Source organism: Phyllostomus discolor, chromosome 8, assembly GCF_004126475.2.
Source record: "Phyllostomus discolor isolate MPI-MPIP mPhyDis1 chromosome 8, mPhyDis1.pri.v3, whole genome shotgun sequence".
NCBI classification, from domain to species: Eukaryota; Metazoa; Chordata; class Mammalia; order Chiroptera; family Phyllostomidae; genus Phyllostomus; species Phyllostomus discolor.
Genome location: NC_040910.2, coordinates 37,897,576 through 37,924,204, shown reverse-complemented (window position 1 = coordinate 37,924,204; position 26,629 = coordinate 37,897,576). Strand labels below are relative to the sequence as shown.

General features: G+C 53.0%; 2 protein-coding genes across 4 annotated transcripts; both read right to left on the bottom strand.

The window, feature by feature from the left end:
• Positions 1-4,166: 4,166 nt before the first annotated feature.
• Positions 4,167-25,721, bottom strand: SCAMP4 (secretory carrier membrane protein 4). Of its 2 annotated transcripts, XM_036032157.1 has the most exons (7): positions 19,993-20,162; positions 18,817-18,864; positions 15,821-15,949; positions 15,341-15,497; positions 14,208-14,309; positions 7,990-8,107; positions 4,167-6,187 (listed from the first exon to the last, which is right to left on the bottom strand). In XM_036032157.1, exons 2-7 carry the CDS (start codon positions 18,821-18,823, stop codon positions 6,008-6,010), a joined length of 693 nt encoding a protein of 230 aa, XP_035888050.1. In that variant the 5' UTR covers positions 18,824-18,864; positions 19,993-20,162; the 3' UTR covers positions 4,167-6,007. The 2 variants fall into 2 exon arrangements, with proteins under 2 accessions (XP_035888050.1, XP_035888051.1); XM_036032158.1 differs by lacking the exons at positions 14,208-14,309; positions 19,993-20,162 and adding an exon at positions 25,642-25,721.
• Positions 19,995-25,722, bottom strand: ADAT3 (adenosine deaminase tRNA specific 3). 2 transcript variants are annotated; one of them, XM_036032154.1, is made up of 2 exons: positions 25,642-25,722; positions 19,995-21,435 (listed from the first exon to the last, which is right to left on the bottom strand). In XM_036032154.1, exon 2 carries the CDS (start codon positions 21,416-21,418, stop codon positions 20,354-20,356), a length of 1,065 nt encoding a protein of 354 aa, XP_035888047.1. In that variant the 5' UTR covers positions 21,419-21,435; positions 25,642-25,722; the 3' UTR covers positions 19,995-20,353. The 2 variants fall into 2 exon arrangements, with proteins under 2 accessions (XP_035888047.1, XP_035888048.1); XM_036032155.1 differs by having other exon boundaries at positions 19,995-21,552; positions 25,642-25,718.
• Positions 25,723-26,629: the final 907 nt, after the last annotated feature.

Sequence of the window (26,629 nt, the reverse complement as noted above, 5' to 3'; positions counted from 1 at the left end):
AATTGGTCCTCCCCACTGGCCACATAGCACGTCCACAGGCTGAGGGACTGAAAAGACAGATTGATTCTTTCGCAGTTCTGGGGGCCAGAAACCCAAGATCAGGGTGTTGGTAGGCTGTGCTTTCTCTGAAGTCCCCAGGGGCGGATCTGTTCCAGACCTTTCTGTTGGCTTGTGGCAGCGTTAACCCAGTCTTTCCATGGCGTTCTCCCTGTGTGTGTATCTGTGTCCACAGTTCCTCTTTTGTAATGGCGCCAGACTACTCCAGTATCATTTCATCTAAACTAATCCCATATGCACTGACCCTGTTTCCAAAGAGAGTTCTGTTCTGCGGTCCTGGGGGTTAGGACCTTAACATACAGATTTTTGGGAGGGACACAAAACACACCCCCAAAGTCACAAACACATGTATGCACACTGGACATACACATATGCACACACACACAGATGTAGTCAGACCAGCACCTACCGTTCCACCTGAGGGCAGAGTCAAGCCCCCGGCCTGGTTGTGTAGGATCTGGGGGGTAAGTGACCCCAACCCTTGGCAGGACAGCCTGAGACAGGGTTCCAGTGCCTCCCAAAGGGCCTAGAGGGGTTGAGCCCCAGCTGCCCACAGCTGTGACCTATTTTTTATGTCCACCTACGTAGGTACTTCCCTTCACCTTCCAGGTAAACATCTTGCCTTCAATATGTCTTGGGGCCAAAATGTCATGCTGCCAAGGGCTGGATGCAGCAGCCACCTGGAGGATCCAGCTGTCCTACCCTATGAAGCCAGATGTTACAGATTTGCAAAATGAAAACTATACCACTTGTCTTTTTTTAAATTTTATTTATTGATTTTAGAGAGAAACATTGACCTGTTGTTTCACCCACTTATGCACCCATTGGTTGCTTTTTAAAGACTGCATTTATTTATTTTTGAGAGAGGGGAAGGGAGGGAGAGAAACATAGATGTGAGGGAGAGGGAAACATCGATCGGTTGCCTCCCACACACTCCCTGACTCAGGACTGAACCGGCAACCCAGCATGCACCCTGACCAGGACTCAAACTGGCAGCCTTTCACTTGCAGAATGATGCCCAGCCAACCAAGCCACACCAGTCACGGCCCATTGGCTGCTTTTTGTATGTGCTCTGACCAGGGACTGAACCCACAATCTTGGCATATTTGGATGGCGCTCTAACCAACAGAACTACCCAGCCAGGGCTAATCTTTTCTTAGACTTGTTTTTTTTAAAAAAATGTTAAAATATGAATTTATTTTTAAATAACATTAATAAATGTTTATAAATTTGTCTTGAATCCTAACATAATAAATATTAGTATTTGGCTGGGAGAGGCAGGACCTTCCCCTAGAGGGTTCAGAGGGAGTGTGGCTGGGTGACACCTTGTTCTAGGACGTCTGGTCTCCAGAATGTGAGAGCATGAATTCCTCCTGTTAAAACCGCCCAGTTTGGGGTCCATCATAACACTGACCTGGGCACTAACACAGGTCCCACCATTCACACTGTGGACTTCCCTCCTGCCCTGGCCCAGGGCCCTGGGTCTGGGTTGATGGAGCATCAAAATCCAAATCACCCCTTCCACACTTAAAATTACTTCTGGAAATTATCCATTAGGATACAAGCTTTTGGATCTAGTACACATACCTAGTACATAGTTCCTCAGCCAGAATTTTTCTTTTCAAACCTGTATCACCCTGGCTGGTGTGGCTTGGTTGGAGCACTGTCCCATGAACTGAAACATCACCAGTTCGATTCCCAGTGAGGGCACATGCCTGGGTTACAGGCCAGGTCCTCAGGTGGGGATGTGCAAGAGGCAAGCAATCAGTGTTTCTCTCGCTCACTGATGTTTGTCTTCCTCCCTTCCCCCTCTCGAAGAATAAATACAAGTAAAAATCTTTTTAAAAATCCTCAAGACTGGAGTGGTTAGAGGGTGGAGGGATTGAGCAAAAAGGAGAAAATAATCTCAAGATTAAATCATCCCAGATTACGGTGACCCAAAATATAAGGATGGTGTCCTTATAAAACAGAAAAACAAATAGATATGGCTGGGTGAAGATGGTGGCAGAGACTAAGGGTGATGTGGCCCCAATCCCAGAGATGCCAGAGCCCCCAGGAGCTGGGAGAGGCAGGAAGGACCATTCCCCTGGGACAGCTTGGGTTTGGGCTTCTGGCCCCATGGGAGGGGATAAATCCCTGCAGTGGAAGACACCATCTGTGGTGCCTTCATCTGTCACTGCCACCCTGCCAACAGCCCCTTCTCAACCGTCATCAGTCCCCTCTCTCAATTCTACCCCATCCTGTGTCCTCACATGTCTCCAGGCCTGGGTGCCCTCCACCTGCTCGCTGTTCACCTGTTTCTCACTTTCCTGGTTTCTTCTTTTCCTGCCTTGCCCTGTCACCAAGCCCATCTCCCACCCAGCTGGGGACACACACCCTCCATCCTCAAGGCACTTACACCCAATCTGTGCCCTGCACGCACTGGCTGTGTCCCTAAGGCACAGGGCTCCCCACTCTCCGTCTCTCCACTCCCGTTCCCTGCTATTCCCGCCCTCCCAGCTCCTGGTGGCACTGGCACCCTTGGTGTCCTTGGTTCATAGATGTGTCTGTCCCCCAGCCTGACCCTCCACCTTCACGTGGCACCTCCCTGTGTTGTCTGTGTCCAGTGTTCTTTTTATAGAGGTTGGATTAGGGCTGCCCTGCTCCGGTATGATCTCGCCTTAACTAATTACACCTGGAAAGACCCTATTTTCCAAATAAGGCCCACTCTGAGGTCCCAGGGGATAAGGTCTTCCACATGTTAATTTGGGGGAATACTGTCTGGTTCCTCTCTGAGTCTGGTTTCCTTCCCACAGCAGTGTCCTGTGGAATAAGATTGCCACCCTCTGTCTGTTCCATGTCTGCTTGGGGGTATCTACTCTCTGCCACCAGCAGGCCCCCACAAGCCCCAGGGTTGGGGAGAGGTCCTCTAGCTGGGCCTCTGTAAGACAGAGTCACTTCTAGTCCAGCTACACCCACCATTATTTTTCCTTTATGGTAGGCTGTATATGTGAGAACATGGGCCTCTTCCCACACTCCAAGTCCCCCTCCCACCCCCTGGAAATATGATTAGGGCCATCAGTAAGTGGACTTTGGGACTGACCTCAGGAGCCTGGCCACAACCTCAGTCAAGAAACGACCAAACATGCCCTGGCTGGTGTGGCTGTGGATTGAGCGCCAGCCTGTGAACTGAGAGGTTACTGGTTCAATTCCCAGTCAGGACACATGCCTGGGTTGTGGGCCAGGTCCCCAGCTGGGGGCGTACAAGAGGCAACAGACCTGTTTGTCTCACACATCGATGTTTCTGTCCTTCTCATTCTCCTTCACTTCTCCTCTCTCTACAAGTAAATAAAAAAAAATCTTTAAAGAAATGACAAAACAGAAACTGCTCTCAGATGTGAACCTGGACTATAAACAACCGCAGAGGAACGCCTTCCGTTTTGATCTCACACAGCGTCCGCACGAGCGTGCCCACCCCTTGCACGCCCCACTTTGCAGTTTTCTGTACTCTGGAAGCCTGCACTGAGAAAGTCTGGGTGGCAGCTAACCTCACCGCCCAGCCTCCCCCGGTGCGGCCCATCTGTAGGCGGACGGGACTTGGCAGGAAACTGCCCTGGTTGGCTGCCACGAGCGTGCACACAAACCCTAATAAACCCGTGTGTCACAGCCGGTCTTCTGGGTTATTCTCTGGAGCTGACAGACAATGCCTTGAGGTTTTCTCAGACCTCACTCTTTGGATAACACAAACTGGATTGTCATTTTCTGTGAATTTCCTTTTTCAAATGAAAACTGTTGAACGTGAAGAAACAAGATGGTTTAAAAGAAAAACCTGAAGGAAACCACACTGCAGCAGAGTGTGGACATTACGTGAGCACGGAGACACCTGGGGTGTGCCGTGCTGGGCCCCGTCCTTGGTGCACAGGGAGGTTTGGCTCCTGCTACGAGCAGGGGCGGCCCACCAACAAGCCCGGGTGCAGGTGCGCAGGCCAGTCCCAGTGTCGCTCTGCTGGAGGCCGCAGGAGCTGAGGTGCTCAACAGGAGGCCCAGGTGGGGTAAAACCACATACGGGGACACACAGGGGCACGCACACACACACCACACAAACCACAGACGGCCCCTGGGAGGCTTGGTCTGCTGCAGAAAGGATGTATTTATTTCCAGAATATTGTCAAGTAACAAAATCTACTACAATGTATGTAACAAAGGTGCCACATACAGTGGGGCGGGGGAGGGGGCTGAAGGGTGCTCGTGTATGTTCATCCTGCAACTGGTTAATCAGCTATGTTACTGTCAGCCAAGATGAGATTCAGTCCACAGTTAGCACAGAGAGGACCCTCGTCTATGCAGGGAGCTGGCTCGGGGATGTTACCAAGAACCTGGGAAACTGAGGCTCATGCTCTCTATTCAGGAGTACTCACCCTTGGAAGGCCTCCAGGCCCTCAAGGCCAGCCCGTCAGCTGGGGTGGTCACGATCCCAAAGGAAACCACAGTTGGGTGACCACCCCAAGAGTCAGGCCCGAGTGCTTCCTCAGGGACCCTGGCCACCCATGGCCGCCATGTGGCACTCAGCAGAAGAAACGAAAGCGAGTGTGTGTGAGAACATGTTCCACCCGTGCCAGAGCTTCTGCAGACTGACAGCCAGCGGAGCATGGTGTGACAGGAATGGGTCCCTGGCCCTGCCCCAGGGAACAGGCAGTCGGGAGCTGAGGGACAACAGTGCTGGAAGCCTGGCCAATGGGCTGAGAGGCCACCAGGGCACATCCCTAAGCCAGTTCGTTCACAAAGGTGTGGCGATGCCCACAGGACATCTGGTTCCTCCACCTCAGAAAGAGCTAGAAGAATCTGAGAGAGAAAAGTGACGGTGTTCATATTCCTCAGTAAGGCACAGATTTGTCACAGCTTGTTTCTTCCTAAAACGCTGTTCTGAGAAGTGACACCTGCTTCCACGTATCCAGAAATGGCAGTATGGACCATAGCCAAAGTGGTGGCTGGACCAGCACTCAGGCCCCTGTACGACAGTGACCTCGAGGCCATCTGCACTCTGAGATGCACCTGTTTTCCTGTTTGCATGATCGGGGGAGAAGCCGGTACCTTCCCTCAAAGGGTTCCACCCCAGGTTTCAGATCTAGACGGACATCCTGCCCAGGTTCCTGGCATGGGTACAAGCAGCCCAGGATTTGGGGTTTTAACACCCATTATAGGGAAAGAGAGCATCTCCGGGGGACAGCAACTGTGGGTAGGAAGGCTGGAGGCAAGCAACTGGGACAATGGACAGGCAGAAGCTGAGATCCTGGCACTGAGGTGGTGAACTGTCCTCTGGCCATCCCATGAGCCCCTGGTTACAAATGAACAGAGAACTCAAGAAGGTAAGAATGTTGAGGACCCAGCTGTACATAAAGTATCTACATCACCAGCATGGAAGGGACCCCGGTGCTGAGAAGGCACCCCTCTTCCCGAGCACTGGGCAAGGGTGATGGTGCTAAATGGCGGTGGGGGAATTCTTGGAGCCCTTCTTAGCATCACCAGCCTTGGGACGGAGGGCAGCCAGCCTGCTCCCAACTGCCTGGGGAGGCCCAGGGTCAGCTCTCTGAGACCCCAAGTGGAGAGGGTATGGCTGTGGCAGTAGACATTACATGACTAAATGTCTTCAGAAGCCAGAGGGGTGTCCCTCTGCCCAACGGCACGGCTGTCCGCTTCTGGGCAGTGCCGCCAGGAGCCCCACTCTTGGAAGTGAGATGAGCACGAGCGCAGGTCCCCCAGGGCTGCCAGGGCCACCATCCCAACAGAGGGGGCTCCGGGTGGCCACTACCCCTGCTGCTGTCCTGGCTGAGGGGGTGCCTACCTGCCACCTGGAAAAGGCAGAGAACAGATGCCCAGGGCCTCACCAGCCCCAACATGGCCGCCAGGAGTGGATGGGAAGGAGCAGGAGGGACGGCAATGGCAGGTGGGTGGCAAGGCCAGTTAGCGCCCTCTAAGGCCACTGGCTGCCACTGGCTGGATAGGTGGGCACAGTAGGGTATTCAGGCAGGCTGTTCCCCGAGAAGTTGCTGAACTGGGCCTCCCGAGACGGTGGGTTCCGCCAAGTGCCTGCGCTCCACTCTGTCTGTGCTTTCTGGAAGCTTCCACCAGTTCCCCGATATATCCTGTGCACCTGCAGAGGGTGGTAGTGGAGGACAGAGATCAGCACTTCTGTGAATGCCGGGGAAGGCACTCACGTTTAAGGTCTAGCTTTTCTTAAAGGAATACAAAGTCCACAGAATAGTCTTTGTGGAAATGTTAGAAGACACATGGAATCCAAGGTCACTAACTCAGAAAACCAAGCCCTGAGCCACAGCCCCCTGGTGCCTCTTGGTGCTGACCTCTTTTGTCTTATGAGGCCCACAGCACATCTGTCACGGAGAGAGGCCTGTCCTGTCATGGATCTGGGGCCTGTCTCTCCCAGTGTACTTGTAGGCAATGACTTGGCACAGAGAAACCCACAAGAAACTTGTGGTAATTACTTGATGCCCTCCTGCCATGAGAGTGTCAGGCCCTAGACCCTGTTCGTCACACAGCCATCGCTGGGGACTGTGGTGCCGTCCTCAGCAGGGACGCCTGGGGCTGTACCACTGACTCCCCACCATCCAGAAAGGCTGTGCTGCCTGCCCCCAGCTGCACCACTGGGAACACCTGGCTGTTCTTTCTAGAATCCCTGGCAAATTCAATAACCAATGTTTGTTTTAACATGAGGCTCTTGATTACTAGTGAAAATAAATGGTTTTGTCATTTTCCACAGGAACGTGTCCTCCTTCTTCTATGCAAATCTCTTCCCAGCAAATTCCCAAACCTGGGGTGGCCCTGGGGACCTGCCAGAAGGAGTTGCCTGTATCTCCGGGGGGGAACTCAGTCTGGTTTGAGCCCTTTCTCTTCCACACTGTGCAGGAATTTTTCCCAGCTTCTCTCTCCCATATTTGTTACATGCGTGATGCTGAGCAAAAGTTCCTGGTGGATGCAACCCCAGTTTCCCTATGGATTTCGCTCTGGAATCTCACCAACAATCACTGGTGGTATCTCTAAGTACGCTCATGGTGTGTGCTGGTGTGTCCCTTCGGACTGTCCTATAGCTGAAAGGATGCTGGGATGCGAAATGAGGAAGACAGGCACTCCTCTGTCCTCAATGACAGTCAAGTGCGCCAACTGAACAGCCCAGCTTCGAAGCATGCTACAACAGCTAGAACCAGATGGCAAGGAGGCCAGGAGGGACTCCACACCCAGCTCTAAAAATTGTGGCAATCCTGTAGCCCAGCACGCAGCCAACCTAACTGAGTAGCAACCCTGTGCATGCAGCAGAGATGGCCACCTCCGGGAGGGCTGGGGTGGACACATCATCAAACTTGTCATCGCCAATCGGCTTTCACGTGGTTCCAGGACAACCCTCTAGTGGCCAGTGCCTACAGGACTAGAGCGCAAATGTTTCTCGCTGGAAGCACACATATCACAGCGGTGCAATCCAGGGGAGCTTCCCGTGATGCTGCAAACAGTCAACATGAGGCCACCAGCCCCACGCAGCCACTGAGCACACAGGATGAGCTGGGCACAGTGGACACACTGGATATTTAATTTTACTTCATCTGAATTTAACCACAAATGGCAACATGTAGCCAGCGTGGACAGATTTTTGTGACTGGTGTGTGCTGGGGGCACCCATAAAGGGAGATGTAGTCGTCATTAGCCCACACTCCACCATTTCCCCAGGTCATTCCTCCTTGGAAGGCCACCACAGATGAGACAGGCTGGGCCTTGGCCTGAGCAGTTAAGGGTCCAGACCCTGAAAGCAACTTCCCTGCTGATGCAGATCACGTCACTTCCCGGACACTGTCTGTTGCTCCTGAAACAGGAATAGGACAAGTCCCAGGGACCAGGTGAGAGGACGTGTGGGAGGAAGGCAGACGTCTCAGCACTCAGAGGACTTACCTTCATGATCACAAAGGCCATCATGGCGGCTGACATTGTGAACATGATGGCCGGCAGCAGCATGATCACGGCAGCCCCAACGCTGGTCTGGAAGAACCCAATCGCTGCCAACCAACCACTGCAAAGAGAAAGAGAAAGTGTGGGTGTTAACATGTTCACCAGACAAGGAACCACTAACTTCCATCTGTAAAGAGCTCTGACAAACTAACAAGACCAACAAACTCACAAAATGAGGCTCAGACCCACCAATAAAGATGTGCAGGTTAGAGTAAGTATCATTTCCTATCATCACACAGGCAAATGTCATGTGTTCAAGAAAACGGAGACACCAATACCACTGTTAGTGGTAGTGTATACCCTTTTTGGAAGACAATGGGGCATTATCAGTAAAAAGATTCAGTTATCCCAACTATTCTACTTCCAAGAATTAATGCTACAGCAATCTTTTAGAATAATGAAAAGCTGGGAAGACCCTACATGTCTACTGGCTGGGAACAAGAAGAGCGTGAATGATGCTATAACCACTCAACAGAATACTAAGGACATGGTAGGAAAATAAGAGGCAAGAAAGGAAGCTGAAGCTCAGTTGGCAAAGTAAGGTCCTATGAAACAAGCACATCTTGGCCCACATAAAGAATAATGTCCATCTGCCCTGGCTGGTGTGACTCAGTGGATTGAGCACTGGCCTGTGAACCGAAGGGTCACTGGTTTGATTCCCAGCCAGGCACATGCCTAGGTTGTGGGCCAGGTCCCCAGTTGGGGGCATGCAAGAGGCAACCAATCTGTTTCTCTCACGCATCGATATTTCTTTCCCTCTCTTTCTCCCTTCCTTCCCCTCTAAAAATAAATAAATAAAATCTTTAAAAAAAAGATCAACATCCATCTGTTTATTCATGCTTGCCTCTTGGAGGGGGAGACAAGAAACACAGTATTTCTGAGAACACTTTTTTCTTAACTAGTAAAAACATATGGTTCAAGGTTCAGGAAACTCAATATACAATAAACAGTCTCTCTCCTGCCAAACCCCCTCCCCAGCCCATAGGGAACCAACGTGATCTACCTGATATGTATCCTTCTAGAGATTGTGGATGAAGATGTACATGTGTGCACATATGTACGCTACAGGCACATGTGAACACAGTACCCGCTCCCACTCTGTGAATGAAGGAGAAACATTCTATACACACTCATATGTACTTTTGAGGGGTGTGGGCAAAACCAGGCAGTGGAAGGTTTAGGTAGGTGCTGGGTGAGATGGACAGGCAACTGGCACTGAGCCAGGCAGGGTGGCTGGACACTCCCGGGGAGGGAGGAGGAGGCAGCATTCTCAGGATCCTGGAGGGGTAAGAGGTACTGTATTTGCTGGGGATCCCCCAGATCTGACGGGCCCTAGAACAAGGGGCTGAGCAGGTGGGGGCCCTAGCCCAAGGATCGTGATCTCTGGGGAGATCTCTGGGGAGGGTGAACAGTTGGGAGTGTGGAATGGGGAGCCTGCACTGAGGCACCACCTCCTAGACTCACCCAGGAGTGAGCTGGCAACTGCCAGCTTCCCGAAGAACAAGCCCATGTACAACCCAGAATGACATCACCCAGAAGAGGAGGTAACAAACTGGCCTCAATCACCTACAAATGGGTGAGTGAGTGAGCCTGCTGCACCCCAATTGTATCCAGAGGCCTAGACACACAGTATACGGAAACAGGAGAGTGGAGAGCAGCCTGGGTACAGAGGGCAGGGACGGGGTGGGGGTGCCAGGTGTTCCCCCAGAGCCACTCAGCCAGGGGCTGGAGGGGCCAGAACCAGGGAGAGGGAGACAGAACATGAGAAAGGACAGCAGGGGACGCAGCCTGCAAAATCTGTGGGAGAATCTAGCAGCCCCTCAGAAGGTTAAAACTAAAACAGCTCCCATGTCACCCAGAAATGCCATTCCTGGGTATTTGAGAGAAACAGAAACACCTATCCACACAAAAACATACAGAAATTTCACAGCAGCACTACTAACAATAGCAAAAAAATAAAGACAACCCAAGTGTCTATCAGCTGATGGATGGACAAACAAACCCCGTGTGGTCCACCCACACGTGGAACATCACTCGGCCATGGAAAGGAGTGAAACACCGACACTCACTGTAACACGGGTGAACCCTGAACATATGGTGCTCAGTGAGAGAAGCCAGACACAAAAGGTGTGTGATTGCATTTTTTAAAAAAGAATTTACTTACTTATTTATTCATTTTAGAGACTGGGGAAGGGAGGGAGAGAGAGAGAGAGAAACACCAATTGGTTGCCTCCCTCATGCTCCCTGACTGGTACCCAAACCTGCAACCCAGGCATGTGTTCTAACCACAAATCAAACCGGTGGCCTTTTCTTTTGCGGGATGATGCCCAGCCAACTGAGCCACACCACTCAGGGTGTGATTCCATTTGTGTGAAATGGTGAATGGGCAAATGCTCAAGGAGACAAACTACATTAATGGTTGTTAAGGGCTGGGAGAAGGGATGGGGTGACTGCTTATGGGACCAGGGTTTCCTTTCGGGGGTGAGGAAATATTCTGGAAACAGGCGTGAGGTAATGACTGCACAACCCCGTGGATGTACTAAAAACACTGATTTGTCCATCAGTGTTTGGACACTAAAGGGTGAATGTTTGGTCCGTGGAATGTATCTCAATAAAGCTATTACTCTAAAAACCCCAATTGTGGGACAAGCACGGGACAGTGGCGCCTGCAGGTCAGGGAGAGCTGGAGAGAGATACCAGCCCACAGAAATGGGCACCGCTCACCTGGGCTTGATGTGAACACACTGCTAAAGTGACAGCTAAGTGAATGCTACAGGGGGTCCTGAACAGAAGACAGGCTTTTGTGGGAATGCTGCAAATGGAGCCTGCGGTCTGGGTAGAGCCAAAGGTGCCTGGGTGACAGCTGGATGGCAGCACTGTCCTGTCTCCGTGTGTTCTGTTAACCTCAGAGTAGCTAAGGTTAAAAGGCTATTTATTTTTTTTAGGCTTTATTTGTTTATTTTTTAGATAGAAGGGGAGGGAGGAAGAAAGAGAGAAAAACATCATGTGTGCTTGCCTCTTGCACATCCCCTACTGGGGACCTAGCCTGCAACCCAGGAGTGTGCCCTGATTGGGAATCAAACTGGCAACCCTTTGGGTTGCAGGCTGGCACTCAATCCACTGAGCCACACCAGCCGGGGACTGTTCCTTTACAAATAGCCATTTAGTCCTGGCTGGTGTGGCTCAGTGGATTGAGTGCCTGCCGGCCTGCTAACCGAGGGGTTGCCGGTCCGATTCCCAGTCAGGGCACACACCTGGGTTGCAGGCCAGGTCCCCAGTGGGGGTCATGTGAAAAGCAACCATACATTGATGTTTCTCTCTCTCTCCCTGAGAATAATTAAATCTTTTTTTTAAAGGAACAAGAGATAGTACACACACTTCTGAGCACCTGAGTTTAAGGAAATGTGGGGGTCTTAGGTGTGAGATGGAATCACAGTCATATTTATGTATAATATGTTAACATATTCTGAAGCACCTTTCTCTTTCACAGATTCCCAGGAGTGTGTCTGCAGAGAAGACCACGAGTGTGAGGGGAGTGAGAGGTCTGCACCACGCAGGACTGGCTGGGGCGGGTAACTGGGACAGGGGTACTCCTGAGCGCATCCCTTCTGCTTGTGGATGAGCTGAAAGTCTTCTCAGGGAACTGCCCCTACTGATCCTTGTTCCCACCCCACCAGGAAGTCCCCATGGAGGCTAAGGTCCTCACGCCCTCAGGTGGTGAGCTTTCGGACTGCCAGGCCACCCAGAGCCAGGAGGGCAGGGAGGGTGAGACCCGGCAGGGAGCGAGTATAGGTTTCTGGAGCCGCTGAACCTTGGGGTCGCAAGCTCCCTGCCTAGCACTCCTGGCACCAGGCCTAGAGAAGGCCCAGCACAGTGTCCTCCAGGCGCCCTCTCCAGAGCCCAGAGGTCCGAGTGCAGGATTGTTGGTAGCAAGGAAGGGCTGCTGGCCATGCACTCAAAGGAAGTGATGGGGCCTCAGACACCAGTGTCCCCCCTCCCCTTCCAGTCCTGGGCCTCAGTCTCTCCTTCTGTGGAATAGGGGCTGTGACACCCCTCTAGGAGACGGAGCAGAAGAGTCAACACACAGAGTTGCTCAGACCCCACCTGCATAAGCACCACCGTTATCAAAACTCGCTTCCTCTTCTTAATCTCACATTAGAGAAAAACACTTTGTCCCTTCCCCGAGGTACCCAGATGGTTGGCACTAATCCCTCCCCATCCCCCGCCCCGGCCCTACTCAGCCCCGGAGGAAAATGGTGATTGCGCTAACCACAGTAGAAAACAGGACGATAGGCAAACATCTGGGAACTGGACTCTGGAGGCTTCCAGCACCCTCCCTGACAGGGGCAGCTTCCTGGCTCTAAAAGATCTGTGTGAACATGTGGTTCAGTCTGCACACCTGCTCCCTTCCTGTAATCTAGGATCTTGTACATGCCATGACCAATCCCAATAATAACCTTGTGTGTAACATCTGCCTGCTGTCACATGTCTTTCTGGGGGACCCCACTGAGAGAGGACTCTGGAATCTTGCACCTGATCCCCCCACCCCTACTTGCCCACACACCTTTTCCCTTGGTCCATTTTGCCATCCTGTCTCTGTATAAACCATAGGCAAGAGGACAACTGTCTGCTGAGTCCTGGGGTCCTCACCACAAACCCCTGTACCTGGAGTGGGCCAGGGGACCCTGACACAGTACCTCACCAGTCCTCCACACCCAGATAAGGGAAGGCATCAGCCAAGAAGAAAGCCAGTATTCAGGGTCCACGCAGAGTGGGAAGGAACAACAACAGGAAGATATAGGGACATGCGTTCTGGAAATGACCTCAGGTGAAAAGCAGGTGATTTCAAGACTCCATACAGAGGAGGGCAGCAGACGTAGCAGGAAATGGAGAGTAAGGAAGGAGCTGAACGGAGGGGCTGAAGAGGCCATGTAAACCCACACCAGCCTCAAGAAGCAAATGAAACTGCGTGACTTCTCATTGTTGAGGCGGACGGGCAACATGGGCTCTCCCAGGGGACACAAGGACATTACAGGGAGGAAAGCCATGGAAATGATGGTCACAAGGCACCCCAAAACAGACCCAGAAAACACCAGAAAAAGTAGGGCAAGACTCAAGGACATGACACAAAAAAAGTCCTTGCATTGGGAGCTATAACTGAACAGACAGAATGAGCTCCTGATGTTTGAAGAAAAATCAACCAAGAGACCAAGCACATGAGGACACTCCAGGCAGTATGCATGCAAAGAGAGCCACCCCAGATGCCTCCTTCCAAACACTGGATGCTGAAGACACCACCTGTGGTCTGTAACAGCCCCGATGGTGCCCACGTCCTGGTCCTGGGAACTGTGGACATGTCACCTTACATGGTGAAGGGACTTCGCAGGTGGGGTTAATTTAAGGCCCTGAAACGGGAATGACCCTGGATTCCCTGGGGAGCTCTGTGTCACCATAGCATCCTCACAAGAGGGAGGCAGAAAGGACAGTCAGAGAGGTGGGCGAGGCTGCGCTGCTGGCTGTGAAGACAGAGGATGGGGCCACGAGCCAGAGGAGCAGCACCTCTAGAGGAAACAGTTCTGCCCTGGAGACTCCAGAAGGACCAGCCCCGCCCACACCTGGGTTCAGCCCCATGAGATCTGTGGTGAACTCCCTAGAACTGGAAACGAGAAGTTTGTTTCATTGTAAGGCACTAAGTTGGGAGGAATTTGTTACAGCAGCCACAAAAATATATGATAACCCTAAAATTCAGCAAAGAGAAGACCAGATCTCTCTAGATGGTGAGGGCACAGATGGCTGTTCTCCTAACTCTTCCTCCTAGGACAGGCTGCTGGCCCATGCTCCCGGTCTCTCCCCTGTGCTCAGGCTGGCTGGTGACCACGCACGCACAGCACAGCATGGGCGGAGCCTCTGCACACAGGCACCTCCTTGGAGCATTCACAAGAGCAGGAAGCTGTCAGAAGCTGGGGTCTGTGTTACTGCACTCGGCCTTCACAGATGGACATGTATGCACTCACATGTTAACATGCATCGCACCAGGGTACATGCCTGGGTTGTAGGCCATAACCCCCAGCAACCACACATTGAAGTTTCTCTCTACAAAAAAACCCCAAAAAACTAAAAAAAACCCACATGCATCACAGTGGCTACATTCACTGACTTACCAGGCACCCCATCCCGAGAAGCCAATAGCCTGGATAACGGTCAGGACAAACTGGGCTCCGAAGATAAAGAAAAACGCCATGAAATTGAAGGAACTGTCGGCCCTGGAGAGGGAGAGGAACAACCATTACAGCTGCCGCAGCCTCTCAGTGATGACAACCCAAAGGAGGATGAGGCAGGGACAGCAAAAGATGAGACGTTCTCCCCTTTTCAAGTACCAACAACTGCACCCACAGGCACAAATTACTGCACACATGCTCACACTGAACTCTGACCACAAGGGGCCTGAATACCACCCCTCTGAGAAGATACGGCACTGAGGGGTTCCTGGCCGGCAAGGGGTCTGAGGCCTTCTCCTGTCTCCTAAGGACGGGATTTAGGGACCACGTAGGGGTAAACACTGGACACATCTCAGTCACCTGGGAGCGAATGTTCACAGCAGCAGGATTCATAACGGCCAAAGGCAGACACAACCTAAGTGTCCATCAGCTGGTGAACAGATAGACCACGTGTTCATAAACACAGTGGAACATCACTCGGCCATGCAAAGGGGCGAAGCTCTGACACTCGCTACAGCGTGGATGGACCTTGGACACATGATGTTCAGTGAGAGACACCAGACACAAAGGCCACACAGTGTGTGGTTCCATGTACATGAGATGTGCAGGACAGGCACATCCACAGGGACAGAAAGTGGATTCATTTCGTGGGTGCCAGGAGCTGGGGAGTCAATGGGGGTGACTGCTAAGGGGGACAGAGCTTCTTCTGGGGTGGTGAGAATGTTCTGGAATTGGAGGTGATGGTTATACAACCATATGAGGACTCTAAAAATGCTTAAATGTTAAGTGAGTTGCATGGAATGTAAGCTATTAAAAGACACAACATAACAGGCATCTGTGGGTAACTGGGTAATAGTGCGTAGGCCCTGATACAAGCTGCCAGTCAAATTGGAGAGAAGGAGGAATACTAGCACCTGGGCTAAGGTGACAGGTACAGAGCAGGTGCAGGTTCCAAGTACAAGAACTGACAGAGATGGGCACACATGGTTGGGGGCATCCTGGCTACTCAGTGTTGAGCCCACTGCCAGCACAGCTACCCCAGGGCCCCACAAGGGCACGGCCAGGGCCCCACTTACCGGAAGGCCTTGTAGGCAGGCCGAAACCAGCACACGTAGCTACAGGGAGAGAAGACCAGCAGCCAGACCAGGGCCAGGCCGAAGTTGGCTCCCGAGCCACCGCCAATCCACCAGGCCAGGCAGGCGACAAAGTTGACCCCTAGTGTGGCACAGTAGACTGGGGAGGGGAGGCAAGGAGGCTGAATGGGGGTTTAGGGTTTAGCGCACAAGCACCACAAGCACCAGGACACCCTCTGCCCCACTGCACAAAGATCGAGGGTCAGAGAAGTCTCAGGGGACAGAGGTTCCTGCCCAGCTGGCCAGCCCCATCTGCCCCATCTGCCACACCATGCCTCCTTTGGGACCGAGTTGTAACAGAAAGGAAATTTACTACAAAAACCCCAGGCCCTTCCAGCCCAAGGACAGGGCAGCTTCATGGCCTGGGTCTCTGCAATGGTCAAGGAGCCGCCTGCACCTCCCGCAGCCCGACCCACCACTCACAGAGCCATAGCTGGTAGATCCTCTTCACTAGAAGCTGATGCTCAATGGGAATCTCATCAGAGAAGTTCTGGTAGAAACAAGGCTTCAGAGGAATGAACTTGGGCAGTGGCGGGAAGTTGTTCTCCTTTTCTACGGGGACACAAGAGCACCACAGGACTAAACCAGGCTGGGGCAGCAAGGTAAATATGTCCCCATTCTGGTCTGGGACCTGTACATGTATTGCCTCACATGGCAGAGGGACTCTGCAAATGGGTTTAAGTCAAAGCCCCAAGAATGGGGATGATCCTGGGTTGCTCAGCAGAGCTTGGTGTCCTTACAGGGTCCTCTTAGGAGGAAGGAAAGAGTCAGAGTCAGAGATGCAAGAGGCTATGCTCCGGGCTGTGATGATGGAGAAAGAGGCCATGAGCCAGGGAAGCGGCGCCTCCAGAAGCTGGAAAAGGCTGGAATGGTTCTCCCTGGAGTCTCAGGAATGACTGGCCCTGTCCACGCCTGGGTTTAGCCCCATGAGGCCCATGTCGATCTCCTGACAAATCCTGTTTAAGTCACTACATCTGCGGTGATTTCTTGGAGCCAACACAGGAAACTCACAAATTCATAGGCCGGACTGGATGGTTCTGGCACTTGGAATTTATAAGCATCCTGTAACAAATAGCTATCTCCAGCTATCACACACTGGAGACTTAAAAAAACAGATTTATCCTCTTATAATATGAAGGCCAGAGGTCTGGGATCAAAGCGTCTCAGGGCCATGCTCTCTCCCAAGGCTCCAGGGAAGGGTCCTTCCTGCCTCTTCCAGCTTCTGGGGCTCCTTGGCTTATGGCCGCCACATCACCCTGTGTCTGCCTCCATTGGCCACATGGCCTCTGTGTGTTGGTGTCCAAATTTCCCTTTTCTTATAAGGACAACTGTCATTCCACTAGGGCCACATTATTCCAGTGTGATTCCATTTTAACAAATACACCTACAAATATACCTATTCCCAAATGAGGTCACTTTCACAGGCACTAGAGGTCAGGACTTGCACACGTCTCTTTAGGGGCATGATCTGACCAGCAGCAGGGTGAGGCCAGGGCTGCCCTGCCACCTCTCAGTGTGCTTCTGCTCACCCCCACCACCACAGGGCATGCTCCTGCGCACCTGCCAGGGTGTGAAGGACAACACACACGGAGCCCTGTCCTTGGGCTCCACCTCAATAGGGGGACCAACAACCACCGTGACAGATGAGTAACTGTGCAGTGTGCTGACACGTGCTGAGTGGTGTAAAGAGGAACCACCAGAGCAGGTGGGGCCACCAGGGACAAGGCTAGGGATGTCAGTTAGCTGTGACTTAAAAGTAGGGCCAGGGTGGGCCTCACTAAAGGGTGGCATTTGCACTTGAAGAGGTGAAGAAGGGAGCCCGGTGGATTTTGGGAGAGGATGCTGTCAGTGCAAAGGCCCTGGGGTGAGCTCCTGCCTGTCTAAGAGCAGCACAATCAGGAGCTAGAGGAAGGAGGAGGTGGGGACAGCCATACCTTGAGGGTCACTGAAAAGCCTCAGCAATTTATTTACTAACTATAGGTTTGGCCAAAAAATCTGTTTAGTTTTTTCCATAAAAGACATATTTTTCATTTTTACCCATAACTTTATTGATGTGGATATTTTGAGTAAGTCAGCTATCTCCCGCTATTGGCTTCTAGTGGGTGGAGGTCAGGGAGCTGCTAAATGTCTTCCAATGCATAAGGCAGCCCCACAGTGAAGAATTATTGGGCCAAAATGTCAATATACCAAGAAATGTCACAAACCACTTTTGACACGTTCCATCAGTCATAGGACCTTCTCCATACACAAATCCTTTTTACCTTTCTTGAAATAATAAAACATAATACACTGAAAATGCATTTTCTTCCACCTTCAACATTAAAATGGCTAAACAAAACTTCACTGATTCTGATGTTTTTTAAAAAGTGCATGCTGATATGACAGCTGTCATAATACAATCTAACAAAATTCTTCCTAATGAAAAAGACAACTAAGCACTACTAGAGCCATCATATGGAGAAAATGAAATGAACTTTTTGGACATCCCAACAACACAGGAAGCCTGGAGAGCCCCACGCTGCCTGCTGGGTATCTCTAGGAGACCATGAGAGGCAGGGCTTCTGCCCTCTGCCCTCCTCGTGAACCGGCAGGGAGGACTCTCCCCAGCATGGATGCAGCCAGCTCGGCGCTGGCCTCAAACCCCACTGATGGTCCCCAACCAAGCCCTGCGGCCAGGCAACCCAGACCCCAACCATAGTCCCCACCCAGCCACCCAGCCCCAGGTCCTGTTGCTCCCGCGGCCCTCGGGACCCACTCCTTTCCTGACGGACGTCCAGCCCCCACAGGAAGAACGGGGTGATGTTTCCAGCAGTCAGTCCCACCAGCATGCACAATGACAGGAAGGAGGCAGAAAACCACCAGCTGGATCTCAAGGCCCCTGACACCTTGTTTTCCTGGTGAGACATTCTGCATTGACTTGGAACTCATGTGTCTGGGTTCAAATCCCAGATCAGCCCCCAGTGGGCTAATCACGGTCCGCCTGACTTCACTCGTATGCTCTGCCCATTTCCAAGCAAGACGAGGCAGGTCACCCTGGGGGCTCACCACAGCCTCCATGAGTAAATGAGGGGGTCATCTTACATGTAGGGGCATGAACTCAGGTGGCCAAACTTTGGGTCACCTGACTCAATTTATTTACCAAGTATAGGGTTGGCCAACCCATGGGGTCCACCCATGGTGTCAACAACGAAACAACTCCCAGCAGAAGGCCTGGCTGGGCCAAATGCTGGCTGACAGCTCATGTGGAAACCAGGCACCTCCCTGTCATCTGCTCGGTGCTGGGAAGCAACTCTGACAGCCACTGTGGAAGGAAGAATGTGAGGTGGGTGCTTGCAGTGGTCATAACAGGTCTGGCTACCTGGGGACACTTCCCAGAGGAACAGACACAGAAACCCCCAGAGCCCCTAGGAAAGACTCACCTGACATTTCTGCTGTGATGACTCGGTGAGGCTGAAGCCTGCAGCCACCTGGAGGGGAAACAGCAACAGTCAGGGGGACCCTGTGGCTGTTAGGTAACCCCAACACCAGCTGCAGCCCATATGGCTACAACAGAGTTCTAACCTCCAGGCTATTCACGGGGTGTCTGGGCTCTTACCTGAAAGGCCACCCCTAACATGTGACCCTAGCTATCACCTCACCTCAGAGCCCCCTGGGCAGCATCTGCAATGGCGGGAGGTCAAGCTGCAGCCCCCTGCCAACCTCAGGCCAGCCTGAAGCCAGGCCATTTCTGGGAACCCAGTGACCACCTACACTGCCCTCCTGCCACCTCATCCTCCCTCAGCCTTTATCCACAGATAGCTCTGAGAGCCTCATTACAGCTGCAGGGCCCAACTTCCAGATCACCGGGACCAGGTTCACACTGACACTCTGGTCTGTAGTTTCCTCCACTATGAGGCTTGCAGGGCCAAGGGCCCCACTACAACCCAAGTGGAGGTCCAGGGGACACTTTACACCAAAGGAGGCCAGGAGTTATACTTGGGGCCAGGCACTGGGAATGTGTTTCTCACCCACAGTGCAGGCAAAAAGGTTCTAGTGATGCTGAGGTGCCCAGGGCCCATCCCTCAGCTAATCGATGTTCTCACCGAGACCCTCTGTCCTGCCCTGGCTGGCTCTCCCTGCCAGCCAAGGCAAGCAGGCTCATGCCTCACCCATATCTGTCCAGTGCATTGGCTCCCAGGTAGGGGCCCCTGCCTGCCCTGTCCCCACGGCCTGGGAGCATCCCCAGGGGCCTAAGGGTCAGCTTGGGACAGGGATATTCTGGAATCCTTGCAATGTCTTTATGGTCAGATAGTACATGGTTGCTGGATGGACAAGCGGCCTGCTGGGAGTCCCACACAAGTTGGTTCTAGTGCTGGCTGCTCTGTGGCAATCAGTCTTTGGGGACTCCTCGGGCTACCTACGAAGGATGGGAAATGACAACCCCAAAGGAGCCTTTCCATCAACTGAGTCCAGCCACACCCTAGCCAGCTACACCCTTCCAGAGCCAGGGCTTGAGCAAGGCTCTCTCTGCTCACAGTGGATTCAGAAGCTTCCCCTCCCCGTGCACATTGAGGCACTCCGTGGAACCGGCCCCACAAATGTCAACAGACACCAACCCGGTTTGGGGGTTGTGTTTATTTTCACGGGTCAGACGAGACAAAGGGGACACAACCCCAGTGCACCTGTGGGTTCAGAGTGAAGGCGGACGAAGGAGGGAGGCCTGAGTGCTCGATGACAAGGTCTGACTAGACCCCCGTTAAGCTCCAGCCCAGAGAAAACCTTGGCCAGGCAGAAATGCAGCCCCACGCACTGGTGGGAATGGTGTGGGCATGGGCTCCAGGGCCCGGAGGCATGTCCCTGAAACCCACAAACAGGATTGCAGCCCCTGGATGACAACGAGGGAGCCAAGGCCCACACGGGTCTGAGGAAGCTGAGGCTGGCAAAGCAGGGGCAGTCTGGAGCCAGCAAGCACGGCGCCTATGTGTCGGGGTCCAGCTGGCAGCACTGGGCCTCCAGCACGCCATGGAACACCTGGAAACGGTGGTTGAGGTCAGGCCTCGCGTGGATGCGGAAGCGGGTGCCCAGGGCACCGTCGGGGGAAGGTGCCCCGTAGAAGACACGCTGCACACGAGAGTGCACCAGGGCCATGGCACACATGGCACAGGGCTCACGGGTAATGTAGAGGTCATAGCCAGTGCACACGTAGGGAAGGCCATCCTCTTCCACGTCTGTGTCTTCATCCATCTTGCGCACAGAGATGGTCTGGACACCCAGAGGGGTGACAGCTGGGGCGAATGAGCAGGCGGGGTGAAGCCTGAGGTCATAGGTGCCTTGACCCTGGCCCTGGGCCACCAAGTCAATGCACACCATGGTGGCATGCAGCAGAGGGCTGGCTGCGCTACTGCAGTCATGGCCTGTGGCCAGCACCCGTCCTGAAGCTGGGTCCACCACTACAGCCCCCACAGCCCTTAGGCCCCTGGCGGCCGCCTGTTGTGCTGCCCGCACAGCCCGCTCCATGTGGCCTTGCATTTCAGCCTGCTCCTGTGCCGAGAAAAGCCGCCCAGCCAGGGCACGGGTCACATGCTTGTCCTCGTGGAAGGATGTGGGCCAGTGCACTCGCGCCTCCTCAAATTGGCCCCTGGTCAGGGGTGGCCAGGCAGGCACGGGCACCAGGAAGGGCTGCCCCAGGCCACGGGGGTCCACTGCAGGCCATGGGAGGAGCTCAGCCAGAGATCGTGTGCCTACAGCCGGCCCCGCCAAGCACAACAGTATCTCTAGTGTGTGTGGACAGCTGGCATCATGGCTCGGCCGAACCCTTTTGAGGTGAGGCTGGGCGGGCAGTGGATGGACAGCTGACACTTCCTTGAGGAGTCGTGAGGTCTGGCGCTTGTCGAGGATGGGCGCAGCATAGGCCAGCACCAGCTCCACATCCCTGGACTGCTGCTCCGACAGGACAGGAAGGGCTTGCCACGGAGCAGGCTCTGGGTGTGGGCTCCCAGCCTTCTTGTCCTCACACTGCTCCATGGCACCCAGGGGGTCCATCCTTGGCAGAGCTTCGACTGTGGGAGACAGAGATCGGAGCAGAGCATCATCTGTCAGCCACAGGAGGCTTGGGTGAGCCGAGGAATCCGTCCCAGGAGCGTGCAGAATCTGAGGCCTCGTCCAAGAGCTCCAGCCTGAGTGAAACGCACCACTGGTCATGCTCTCACTTAGTCCTACCAGCTCTCGGTCTGCAGAGCTTAACCCGCCATCAACTTTTCCCCCTTTTTATTTGAGATACGCAGTGAGCAAAAATGCACACTGAGCCTCAGAGACTTAATGTGAAAGGAAGAATGTAAACTATCTCATTACTTTTTATTTATTGACTATGTGTTGAAATGATAACACTTCATGTTTTAGGTTAACTTCAATACATTATTAAAATTAACTGTAACCGTTACTTTGTACTTTTTAAAAGTGTGGCCTCCAAAAAACTTGACTTTACATATGTGCCTCATATTCTATTCCTATTGGTCAGAGCTGCCTTGGCGAACATTAGAGATAAACCACAGATCATCTCAGCTAGATTCCAGAGTAGCTCAGGCGCCACTGCCTGCCCAGAACATGCTGCCCAGCCAGGTACCTGGAGTGGACCAGCCCCTCCTGCCTCTCCCCTGTGGAGAGGAAATACTGAAATCGTTTTACAACCGTGGGCTTTTCCTGCTCATGATGTGCCCTGCCGTGTACTCCTTGGCCCCATGGGCCCCCGTTTATTCATCGGCCAGGTCCTTCACAGGGCATGTGAAGTCCTCACCCACCACAATGAGTCCTAAGCTCACAATACAAGTGTGACAAACATAGTGAACCAGGACGCCAATGGCAGCCACGAGAAGTGGAACGTGCGAAGGGTACCCTTCATGCGTCCATAATGCCTGTGCTGGGTGGGGCCCACAGAAGCATCCACGGTGCCAACTCTAAATTTGCTCCTAGTACACAGTGTGCCCAGGACCCCACGCTCCGTATGGCCTGCCCTGGGCCATGAAAACTCTCACTATCTGCAAGAAAAACACAGACACAGCTTTACTTGTTTCTCCGAGTTCAACCTCTGTCTGAGCAAAACAAGAGACAAATAAAGGCGGTGCCTTTGGGACATGTCTGGCTTGGCCGGCTTCTAAAGGGAACAGATAAATACCACAGGATGGTCGCCATTTGACATAGCAACTCCCCTCCACTCCTACGTATGTGCCCAGAAAAACAGAAAACTCACATCCACACAGGAACCTGTATATACATGTTCACAGCAACAGGATTCACAACAGCCAAAAGGTGGAAATCTGCGTCCATCAACAGATAATAGATAAACACAAGGTGGTTCGTGCTCACACTGGAGAACTACTCGGCCAGGAAAAGGAGTGAAGCTCTGACACTCACTGCAGCGCACAAGGACCTTGAACACATGGCACTCAGTGAGAGAAGTCAGACATAAAAGCCACACAGTGTGTGTGCATGCATGTGACATGTATATGACATGTCCAAAACAAGCAAATCCAGAGACAGAAAGTGGGTTAGTGGTTGACAGGGACTGGGAAAGAGAGGTGAGGGTGACTACTAATGGGGACAGGTTTCTTTTTGGGGTGATAGAATGTTCTGGAGTTAGATAGTGATGACATGTCCACGACCCTATGACTATACTAAAAACCACTAAAACATACACTTTAAATGTGTGAACTGCATCTCAGTAAAGCTGCTATGAAAGAAAATGGACAGGGGAAGGACATCAGGCAGTCACTAGGTCAGCAGACCCCAAACAAGGCCTGCCTTGGATGACAGCTGCCCTTCCGTAACACCATGTGTCCTCACATCTCCATGAGTGGGCTCCTCTACCCTTCCCAGAGACGTAGGAGGGAGAACCTGGGACTGCTCCCTTTCTATAGGACAAGACCAGGCTCCCTGGGCCTTGACCAGGGCATGTGGCTGGTGCTCACCAGCTTACTGACTTTGCATTTCGAGTTCCTCTGCAAGACAGGGGTCCTGACCCCACTCCACAGATGAGAAATAAACAGGTTCCACAGAGGGTGACCCACCCAAGCCCGCAACCCCAAAAACCCCACAGGGAGTGCCAGTCCACATGTGAACTGAACACACACAAACATTTTTGCTTCAACACATCCAGGGATTGAAGCACAGTGGGAGGCGGCTGCTGCTCTGGGGTTCCTCTTTCCATCCTCGAAGCCCCAAGCTCCAGGCGCCCTGACTGCACCCGTGACCCACCCGTCCGCTCCACCCCCACCCCACTCAGCTCTCCGTGATCCTGTCTAGCTCAGGCCCTTCTCTGGGTGTGCCCATCTGCTCTGCCTGCACCATTAGCTGCCTTCTAAAAATGCCAGTCCTCTGGTCTCCAGGGGGCAGCCAGAGCCTCTTCAGATGACCTAGTTACATTTATGGTGGTGGCACCTCTGCCCTGGGCACCAACTGTCCAGGGCCAGAGGCTCAACTGCACTGGCAGCCCCTGGAGGTCTGGTGGACCAGTGAGATAGACCCCCCAATTGCAAGTCCTCTTAGCAGCTTAAGATTGCCCTCCAATGGCATGGAACTGGAAAACAGGTGTATGCTGGAATTCCTGGGGACACTGGGCAGCAGCACTCTGGGAGATTGGTGGGGAGGGCAGTGGGCGGGGTCCCAGCAGGCGTGGACTCTGGCTCTGGGAGGGACACTGGAAATGGTGCTTATTTAGTGAGCTGAGTAAGGCTCGGCAGGCAACAATGTAAACCTCAAGTAGGACTTATTTTATCCGTGGATTAGGAAGACCAGAGCCTGGCCCTGTCCTCCCCCACACTGCAGCTTCCCCCTCTACAAGAGGGAATCCATCACCACCATGCAGGCACGCAGGGGCACAAAATAAGAAAATTTGCCTCTTCAGAGGCAGTGACCCACAGCAGGGCCTAGAAAATAATCAAAGCAGGGTAGGAAGACCTGAGCAGGAGGAATAACCAATGCTGCAGCCTCAGATGCACCCACAGTTTTAAATATTTTCTAGGACCTCGCCCCACAACGGGGAGGGGGCCACAATCTGCATTTCTTTCTTTCTTTCTTTTTAAAGATTTATTTATTTTTTAGAGAGAGGGAAAAGGAAGGAGTAAGAGAGGGAGAGAAACATAGTGTGTGATTGCCCCTCCCACACTCCTAATTGGGGACCTGGCCAGCAACCCAGGCATCTGCCCTGACTAGGACTCGAATTGACCACCTTTTGGTTCACAGGCCCGTGCTCAATCTACTGAGCTATACCAGCCAGGGCTCTGCAATCTGCATTTCTAACAAGCTCCTACACGGAGTGCAGTTGCCAGATAACACATAGGACACCCTGTTAAATTCCAATTCCTGATGGGGGTAATTTTTTAGTGTAACTGTGCCCCATGCAATCTTTGGGACATACTTATACTAAAAAAAAAAAAAAAAGGTATTCATTGTTTGTGGAATTCAAATTCAGCTGGGTATCCTGAATGTTCATTTGCTAGATGTGGTACCCTACAAGTGGGCCTTCTGTGCATGAAAGTCCAAGAATCTTGGGCTTGTGGGGAGTGGGAGAGAGCCCCTTATTTGGGCTGAGATCAGAAAAAGCCTTTAGCACTGGCCAGGTGGTTTGGTTGGAGAATCCTCCATACACCAAAAGATACAGGTTCGATCCCAGGTCCAAGCACATACTTAGGTTGTAGGTTCCATACCTGTTGGGGCATCTATGGGTGAGCGGGGACAGGCTTAAGTTTTTTTCTCACATTTATGTTTCTCTCTCAAATCAACACACATACCGTTGTGTGACGATATTTTTTTTTTTAGAAAGGGCCTTTAAAACTCACACTTCTCATAAGTATCAGAAAGAGAACCATCGATGTTCAGAACACAGGAAAGATTACGGACCTTTACCTAAGACGAGGAGGAAGACGGTCAACCAGCCCGGAGGCAGGGGGCTGGTCCTGAAGACCCGAGAGCAGGGAGCGCCCGAAGCCGCTGGACGCACGGGGTCCCAGGGCCGCGCCTCAGGGGCGCACGCACGCGCAGAAGGGTGATGGACGCAAGGAGCCAGGTCCCGGAGCCCGGCCCACGCGCGCGCGCACGCGCACACGCGACGCTCCCCGGACTGTCCGGGGCGCGTGCCAGCCCGGCCTGGATGCCCTTTCGCCCCTGCGCGGCCAGCGCTACCCGAAGCCGAGACCCACGTGGCCTCCCCAGCCCGCCCTCCCCGGAAGCCTGGGATCCGAGAGCCCGAGAGCCGGAGGCCGCGCGCTTACCTGAGGAGAAAGGCGTGAGCCTTTCGCTTTCCCAAGGCTTAGCAACCAGCCCGCCCGCTCGCTCAGCCTCCTCCTGGCACCGCGGAGCACGATGGGAGCGTAGTTCCAGGGGAGAGGGCGGCGCCTGAGGGAGGCGGGGTCAGGACTACAATCCCCACAGAGCCGCCCGTGGCCACCTGGGCTCGGCCAGTCCCTCACCTGTCCGGATCCTGGCCTCTAGTCCCACGAACCGCAGGAGCGCAGGAGTGCGCTGAATTGTAGGTTCGAGACCCAAGCGGGCGGGGAAAAGTTGGCCTTTTGGGAAATCAGCAGAGTAGGACACTGAGTCAGAGGAGCACATGACACCCGCTGCAGTCACTCACCCGCGCCCAGTTTGCTGTTGCCACGTAGTTCTCCGGGAACTGCCCCACTGGATGGAATCAGCTTCCAGATCTGGTCTGGGTCTTTGGTCAACTATTGGCCCCAGTTTTCCCAGCTATATAGTGGGCGAAGGGGACCTCTTGATTCTCCTAGACAAGCCATTCTCATTTTATGAGCGAACCCAGTTACTGATTCTAGTTAAACAGGTTTAAACCAGTGATTTTCAATCAGGGGCAGTTGTCCCACCCCACCCCAAAAGGGCACTGGGCGATATGTCTGGGGACATTTGCGGTTCTGACTGGGAGGTGCACGTGGCATACAATGACATCAAAACCTGGATGCCAGGGATGCCATTCAACACCGTACAGTACACAGGACACTTGCCACAAACAGAATCGGCCCCAAATGCCCACAGTGCAGAGGCTGAAAAACCCTGGTTTAACCCTATTGCTAAGAAAAGAGAAAAATCCAGGTCTAAAAGGACCCCTGTTTGTTGATTAGTCAAAAAAATTGACGGTGATCTCTGATTGGCATGTTATTAAAAATAATGCCTAGCCCTGGCAGGCGTGGCTCAGTTCATTGGGCGTTGACCCACAAAGCAAAGGGTTGCAGGTTGGATTCCCCAGTC

Bases quoted from the DNA above. Each gene is read 5' to 3' on its own strand.
- SCAMP4 (XM_036032157.1), bottom strand. The intron at 15,498-15,820 runs GTGAGTGGTGGG...TCCCCTCCCCAG, and splicing joins GATCTACCAGCTATGGCTCT to TCTACTGTGCCACACTAGGG. The intron at 6,188-7,989 runs GTAAGTCCTCTG...CACCCTCTGCAG, and splicing joins TGGCCTTTGTGATCATGAAG to GTGCACAGGATATATCGGGG.
- ADAT3 (XM_036032154.1), bottom strand. From the start codon at position 21,418: ATGGACCCCCTGGGTGCCATGGAGCAGTGTGAGGACAAGAAGGCTGGG.